Consider the following 8,329-nt stretch of genomic DNA (forward strand, 5'->3'; position numbering starts at 1 on the left):
ATATTTGAAATAAAAAGAAAAAAATAAAAATATGATTTACATTGAAGGTACACCAATTAGACAAATTGAAAGGCATAGTTGCTACTATTCTAATCATTAAGATATTATAAGTGAATTTTTATTTAATAATTATATAAAAATGATTTAAAATAAATCACGTCAATTGATTTGATTAAAAATTACGATTTACGAAGATGAGTAGAATGAATAATCATATGAAATATTTTGATTTTCTTTTAAAAAAATATTATAAAATACCGAAAATAAAATTTATATAAAATTACAATTTTTGACGGTGGACGAGTTCCCATCTGATACCTGCTGGCTGCTCTGCTCAATATGGTAGGCTAGCTTAGCTCCACTTGGATGATAGCTCAACGGAGAAAGATCTCACACTGCGACACTCTCAAAAGTCAATTTCCATGAGGCTATACGCACTCGTCTGGGCCTCAATCGCCGTTGTCTTGGCCGTCGTATTTAGAGCATGGTGGATACCGTCGCCGTCATCTCCGGTTGCGGACTTGGTGTTGAGGAATGCGGTGATATTCACGAGCGATGAGTCTCTCCCTTTTGCTGACTCCATGGCCGTTCGAAACGGCAGGATTCTTCGCATTGGCAACTATTCCTTCGTTAAGGTCCTCCATTATCAGCATCATGTAACTATTGGTCAAGCACATGTGAGGATGTAAATGCATGTTCATGTCTTGTGTTTTGAAGAAGCTAGAATCATTTTGAAATTAGTTTATTCTTGATTTTGGAGAACTTAGTGATGATAATTTATATGTTCACATTTTTAAAATAAGACGGTTATATAATATGATTGAGGTGGGGATTGTGTTTGACAGAGCAGAAAAGGTGTATGTTATATGTTCAAAATTTTTTGAAAATAAATTAAACTTTTATCTAGACATTTCGATATTTGCAGTCGTAATTGTATGCAGTTGTTTTGAAAAATGTGAATTAATACGAAATTTACATGAAAAAAAATTAATTTTTTAATTGTAGACTCTACTTTTTTTCAAAAAGATTGCGCAGCGTTTGCACATTCCACGACTGTACGTAGCATTAATCAAAACATAAAAAGTTTAAAGAATTTCACAAAAACTTGAAAAAAAAAAGTCTCACTCATTTTTTTAGAGAATTTTCTAAATTCTTGAGATTTTTGTGAACCATTTGTTTGTATTTGATGAGATTTTGGGGTGGCCCATGCTGGGCAGTCTCCCAGTCTCTTTTTTGTTTTTCATTTTGGGGCACAGCTTATTATGCTATCTACTTATTTATATTGAAGTAACCGTTAGTTGTCTCATAAAATCGATTCCTAGAGTGGTACTTGTAGGTTGTACGAGTATCCAGTCTCATCACTAATTATATCAATACAGGAAGTGGCAGGATATGGGACTAAACACTTGCATCTCGGAGGAAAAGTTGTGGTTCCTGGATTTGTAGATTCCCATGTGCACTTGATTTTTGGTGGACTCCAGGTTTAGCAGAAACCTCAACCTCTGAATTGATTCTGCTCTCAATTTTTGTGCTATATTTGTCCTTTCCCCCTAACATTTCTGTGATGAATGGACCAAGAAGAGACTTTCTATAATTAGATTTTGTATTACTTCCGATGAATCTGAGTTTTCAGCTAGAGAACTAAATATAAGATGAAAACCCCTTTTGCTAAATCAAAATTATCTTTAGATGATATGCTAAAACCATTTTTATTTTGATAGTTGTGTGTGTGGGCGTGCGCACATGTGTGTGAATATGCCAGATTGTTGATGTATCTATCGTTCATGTGACTAGTTGTGTGTATGATAGACTTGGTTTATAGTTAAAATACTGTCAGGCACTCCATATTTTGCATTAGCAGACAACTGTGGCTTTAAGTTTAAACTCCTAATGGACAATAATATATGCCTTACCTCTGTAATCAATCAATCAATACAATTGCCACTACTACTAAGTTACACACAAATGTCTTTTCTTTTCTTTTCTTTTCTTTTCTTTTGGTATAGTTAAGTTACACACAAACATCTATGGGACTTTAATTTATTATATCCTTCCTGAGGGCATTAGAAAATAGAATTTCTTTCATGTCTTTTGACTTGAAGAGATGTTATTAGAACAGAAATAGTAGTCTCAAAAGATGATTTTTTTTCCTCTTTATTTTTATTTTTTGTTTCTTCCCCTGCTCCCATTGGTATTTGGGCTGCTACTTATAAAGTTTTCTGCCATATTTATCCCAAGATTTTAGTTTCTTTTGTGGTATGATCTTTGTTTCTACAAATGGGATCCAAATCTTTATGTTAAGTTGAAATTTCGTGAGTGAAAAACAGATCATGCGGGTGGACCTGCGGGGTGTAAATCAGAAAGATGAGTTTGTGAGAAAGGTCAAGGAAGCAGTGATGAGTAATATTCCCCGTCCTTAATATTTCTGGAGTTTTGACTAATGAGCATGTAGTATTATGACATAAGCATGTAATTTGATTAGATTTTCTGAAAAGTGGCTTATCAATTCATGCTCTCCCCTAAATGACATAAATGCACAATGTATTTCATGTTTCATCATTGTCGTCGCATCCTCTCAACCCTTTGCATAGGCAAATGAAACTTATTCTAGCAGATCTTCCTACTACTAAAAGGAAAACTTGGGAAACTTAATTATCTTGCAATTGAGTATCTTGCAATTGAGTATTATTACTTATCAAAAAAAAATTATCTTGCAATTGAGTATCTCAATTTAACTTGACGAACCCATATTTGTCAATGAAAAAGTTAGGAAATGCATGTCCAATGGTTTATGCCTAGAAAAGTTTTACTCATACCCATCACTTCCATTTCAAATTTTTTATTTTTATTTGATGGACAAAAAATTAGTTTGATCAGTGATTTTATTGCAAGAAGTTTTTGTTGGATAACCATGGATGTGGAAAGGGAGAATCTTTAGCTGGGACTAATTTCTAACTACTGATGATTGAAGAGGGTTGTTGATTAATTTATTTTTCTTATGCCTTTTCAAGCTGATGCAGCTTTTCCAAATGTTAATTCTTGGCCAAAAATTTCAGATGCAAAAGAAGGTTCTTGGATTTTGGGCGGTGGATGGAATAATGATCTATGGGGAGGAGAGTTGCCAGTGGCATCTTGGGTCGATCATATTACAGCTTACAATCCTGTAAGCGGTGATTTCATTTGTTTTGGCATCTAGGATGAAATCTAACCACCAGAGTGATGTGGACCTACTTAAAGTATCTTTATACACAGGTTTGGTTGTCAAGGATGGATGGTCATATGGGCTTGGCTAATTCAGTGGCACTAAAGTTGTCTGGAATTAGTAACCTATCAGAAGATCCTGAAGGTGGAACTATTATGAGAACTGTAGGTGGAGGTAATATCATATATCATTCAATTGAGTTGAGATGCTTCTGAACTGCTCAAAGCTTCTGGTTTGTTGAACTGCCTTGTTGGCTATAACCTCAAGTTTTCTCTTACATATCAAGTTTTAAGTCTCTTGAAGCTCCCTTGTTTTGTTTCCTTCCTTTTAATGTTTTAATCTAGACTGCTACTTATGCCACTCACATAATTATGGTAGTTATGAATAAATGGCCAACCCCTGATGTTGTGCACCAATTAGTGTTGCATGTTCCTTTACCACTAAATTCTCCCTTGTTCGATTTCTTCTGCTTCAGTTAATCTGATGAAGTTCCCATATTTATGGATTCTACACTCAAATCTTATATGTGCCATGCAACTAATAAGGATAAAGGTCTTATAAATGCAATGTGTCGACTTATGTTGATACTGCTACAATGAATAACTTGTGTTGCGTATTTAATTTTCATGCAGAGCCTACTGGATTGCTGATTGATTCTGCTATGAAACTTCTCCTACCTTGGATTCCCGAGGTCTCTGTAAATGAAAGGAGGGAAGCTTTCCTTAGAGCAAGCAATCTTGCCTTGATGAGGGGTGTGACAACAGTTGTTGATTTTGGGAGATATTTTCCTGGGGTGTCACCAGAGCTTTCTTGGGAAGATTTTGCAGGTCTCAGTCAGAATCTCTTCGACTCATATGATAAAAATGGAGTCAAAGTCAAAATTACCAAAATTTTTACAGAATGTCATGCAATTTTAAATGGATTTATTTTGAATAATCATTAAAAAAAAACCATGAAACGAAGCATTCGATAGATTAAGATCCATAAATTGATAAATTGGAGTCAGAAAATAAAGTGATTTCCACATGCAAGTTCAATATATTAAAAAGAACCATAAAAAAAGAAAAAAAAAAAGGAAAAAAAGAAGAAGATTAAAATCCATGGGACAACCAAATGGTCCCTTTAATCGATTGATGAATTTAATTTAGTCATGCCAAGATAATTATGTGTTAGAAAATAGGGGCAATATGGTACTTTTCTTTTTTAAGTAGTAATATAGAAACCAGCCAGTCTTTGCAGTTTTTTCTCATTCTCTTTTCTCAATGTATGGTTCCAGAATTTGTAAGCTGGTCTGATTCTATATTTTAACAATTAATATTCCAGGGATGTTTTCATATGCAATAGTATATCATGATGATAATACCTTTTAACCGTTGCACGCTTTTTCCTTTCTTTATAACTTTTACAGATGTATATCAATGGGCTGATACTACTGGGAAGATGATGATCAGGGTTTGCTTATTTTTCCCATTGGAAACATGGACACGTCTTCTCGTATGACTTTCGTATCATTGCTGGTTGGAAGAAGTGGTTCATTACTTAATAATAGTTTCCTACGTTTTGCTTGCATGGCTGACAAACTGGTATAATATGCTCTTTATACAAATGACCTAGAAAACAGGCATCAGGAACAGTTTCAAAAGACAAATATACTTTTCCCCTCTGGTTTAGCTGTGTTTATGCCAATGTCATTAGCATACATGGTTGTGGATTAATCAAGTTCAAAACTTTGTACTCTATTTCAAATTATTGTGGGCGACAGTGATTTCCAAGAGGTGTCAAAGTGGCTCTTCTGCCAAAAGATTCACCCTATCTGATGTTATGAGGGCAAAACTGTTATTATGTTTTAGCATTATATTTATTTTCTAATGGTTCATGTGCTGTGTGTGCTTTCGTTTTTCCATTAATTCTACTGTGGATGTTGTGGTGTTGCTGCTTTGGTTATTAAAAGTTGGAAAATTCTATATTGTTACTTGATCGGTTGGATCTAGAGAAAGAAAATATTATTGTTTTGTTGTTCACAAGAAACATGATCCTTAAAAAATTAGAAAAAAAAAAAAAGAGGCAACATTATCCTTGTGAGATTTTTCCTCCTTTATCTTCCTAATGTAACTTTTACCTCAAAATTTTTATCTGTACCGTTTCTCACTAAGTTTTCTAATTCCCACTTAGGATCTAATTGGAAAAATGGGCCGCGTCATAAGCCAGTGGATTTACTTGGGTGGTGTAAAGGCTTTTGCTGATGGGTCTTTAGGTTCTAATAGTGCACTGTTTTATGAGGTGAGAACAGAAATGTGTTGGCATTCATAGACCTTTATTTATTTCAAGTCCACTTGTGATTTCCACTTCCATGTGTACTTGGACATGCCTTCTGTGTTGATTAATAAAAAATTTGATCACATATAAAAAAAATGAATTTCACTTCCATATGTTTTGTATTAATTTGGGAAGGGGGCTCTTGAAAATCCTGAGCTCGGGAGACACAACTTAAGGGAGATTGAGCATGGCTTGTAGCTTTTAGTTATCTTAGCTAGTTGTCCTGGATATCAAACTAAAACGAATGTTGGGCATGGCTTGTCACCGACCAGACAAGCTAAGTTAGGTGACTTTAAGCCACTTCATCTGTATCAGTTACAATTTTATATGAATTGATTTTTTTTGTCGCTTATACACTAAGTTATTTATCTAAGATGTGCTCTTCTATGGTGTAGCCGTATGTTGATGACCCTCACAATTATGGCCTACAAGTGACAGCAATTGGAACTCTTTTCAACATGACTCTATCATCAGATAAATCAGGCCTACAGGTCTTTCCTTGTCTTGCAAAAACCACCATATATGTATTTGTAGTAACTGGCTTCACCTCAGTTTCTTTCAGGTTGCTATTCATGCTATAGGTGATAGGGCAAACGACTTGATCCTGGATATGTATGAGTTAGTCGTTTCTACAAATGGAATGAGGGATCGAAGATTTAGGGTAAATTTTATGGCTTAAGAAATGAGAATTATCAACAATTTCAAACATGTTTTGTTGCAAATACAAAAATGAAGTTCCTTCTTCTGACAATTATTTTTTTCCACAACTGAAATAATACTTTCAGATTGAGCATGCCCAGCATTTGGCACCTGGGGCTACTGCTCGATTTGGTCAACTAGGGGTTGTTGCTTCAGTACAGGTCTCTTGTTTCAACCGTCATTTAGGCTCTCTTGTTTATTTCTTATTTACTGCAGGTGCTTGCTATTTTTTGTTTGCTTTAAAATTTCTGGATTAAGGTGCACATTTAACAACGTTCTGTACATCTTGGTGAGTTTAGTTATTGGAATGTGTAGTTCCTCCTTTTAGTTGCTCTTGTGCTTAAATTTGGTTTGATCAGATATGGAGACAGTTCAAAGTGCATGCAAGTATCTTACAAGTCTTTAGAGGGAAAAATATAGAAAACAAACAAGAAGCTTCCTTTGATTTTAAAGGCTTATCATTGTCCCAAAATTTAGTTCTTGCCAGATATTGTGTCATGCCCCTTTATAGTATGATATCTGTACCTTTTTTAATATTTTCTGTCTTACATTCCTGGAAGGAATCATCTCGAGTAGATCAATTCCTCTCTGCCGTTTTTCCACACTTCACTGTGGCTTTTTGCTCTCAAATCAGAACTATTTGACATAATAGATCACCTCTTGACCATATTACTGATATCCTACGATATTCTTTTCCACCTCTAATGAATTTGATTTGATGATTGCAAATTTTGAACAGCCAGACCACTTATTAGATGATGCCAATTCTGCTGCAAGTAAACTTGGTATAGACAGGGCTCAAAAGGGATCTTATCTGTTTCGGTCACTTTTAGCTAGCAATGTGCAATTGGCATTTGGTTCTGACTGGCCTGTAAGTATTATGACACCCATTCAAATTAATGAATATTATGCTTACGGAACTCTTGACATTTTTCTTAAATTACATAGTAATAAGTGAATTACTCCCTAAATAACTAGGTCAGTGCCGTCGTTTCAGGTTGCAGATATTAATCCTTTAGGTGGGGTCAGAACAGCTATGAAGAGAATACCTCCTGCTTGGAATGATGCTTGGATTCCTTCAGAGTGCCTTACACTGAATGATGCATTGAAGGCGTAAGCAATATTGAAATATCTGATCCTTCGAATATTTTCAGCTTCTTCATGATATACAATACTTGTTTGTTGATGTGTGTTTTTTCGTTTTAGTTTTTTTTTTTTTTTTTTTTTTTTTTTTTTTTTTTTTTTTTTTTTTTCAGCTGATCAATGTCCTTTTTCATATATTTCAAAGGGATTACATGAGACTTGCATGCCCTAGACTTATATCTTGCATTACTAATCATGTTTTGACATGAAAATCTTACGCTATTACGGTGTGGCAGGTACACAATTTCAGCCGCTCGTGCATGCTTTCTTGACAAAGAGTTGGGATCCTTATCTCCTGGGAAACTCGCAGATTTTGTCATACTATCTACTGATTCGTGGGATGACTTCGCAGCAGAAGGGTCTACATCTGTTGAGGCAACGTATGTTGCAGGGCTACAGGCGTATCCTTAGGTTGGAAATGAACCGATTCATTGCTTTCCGGTCACTTCTAGTCCACATGAACTGCCGCACAGGTACACTCCAGTTGTCGATTTTCAAGATACAACAAGAATCGCCGCCTAGTTTTTTCCCGGAGACACATCTCATCTTGTATCTTCCATTGTAATATTAATGTGAACTTGCTTGACCAAAAAAAAAGAAAAGAAAAGAAGTAAACTCTATATGTCTAGCAAAAACACAAACCCTGGACACAAACAATATCAGACTTTCTTACTTCAGGTTCAAAGATGTTGAAAGGTGATATTCTCATGAAGTCTAAACTCCTTATCCTTAGAACATCAAACTCGAGAGATATTAATTATTAGTGAAGAAACCCTATGGAAGTGGCCCATCAGTGAGCCACACCACCTTCACCTTCACCTTCACCTTCACCTTCACAGGTAGGGCTCAACACAGATATTAGACATACCTAGTACTTAAATGCACCCCAAAACAAATTCCACCTCTACATCTATAAGAGTCACCGAACCTAAACATTCAGCACTTGTCTGGTGGTCTCTCACAGCCCAA

General features: G+C 35.3%; 1 protein-coding gene across 3 annotated transcripts; it reads left to right on the plus strand.

The window, feature by feature from the left end:
* The first annotated feature begins 302 nt into the window (after window positions 1-302).
* LOC122294775 (protein LONG AFTER FAR-RED 3) lies at window positions 303-8,072 on the plus strand. 3 transcript variants are annotated; one of them, XM_043103715.1, is made up of 14 exons: window positions 303-677; window positions 1,380-1,481; window positions 2,328-2,400; window positions 3,057-3,163; window positions 3,253-3,376; window positions 3,835-4,029; window positions 4,611-4,696; window positions 5,375-5,482; window positions 5,914-6,009; window positions 6,081-6,179; window positions 6,304-6,378; window positions 6,957-7,088; window positions 7,215-7,330; window positions 7,597-8,072. In XM_043103715.1, the coding sequence occupies exons 1-14, from the start codon at window positions 423-425 to the stop codon at window positions 7,769-7,771; spliced, it is 1,743 nt and encodes a 580-aa protein (XP_042959649.1). In that variant the 5' UTR covers window positions 303-422; the 3' UTR covers window positions 7,772-8,072. The 3 variants fall into 3 exon arrangements, with proteins under 3 accessions (XP_042959649.1, XP_042959650.1, XP_042959651.1); XM_043103716.1 differs by having other exon boundaries at window positions 303-635; XM_043103717.1 differs by lacking the exon at window positions 5,375-5,482.
* The last annotated feature ends 257 nt before the right edge of the window (window positions 8,073-8,329 follow it).

This window comes from Carya illinoinensis, chromosome 14 (genome assembly GCF_018687715.1).
Source record: "Carya illinoinensis cultivar Pawnee chromosome 14, C.illinoinensisPawnee_v1, whole genome shotgun sequence".
NCBI classification, from domain to species: Eukaryota; Viridiplantae; Streptophyta; class Magnoliopsida; order Fagales; family Juglandaceae; genus Carya; species Carya illinoinensis.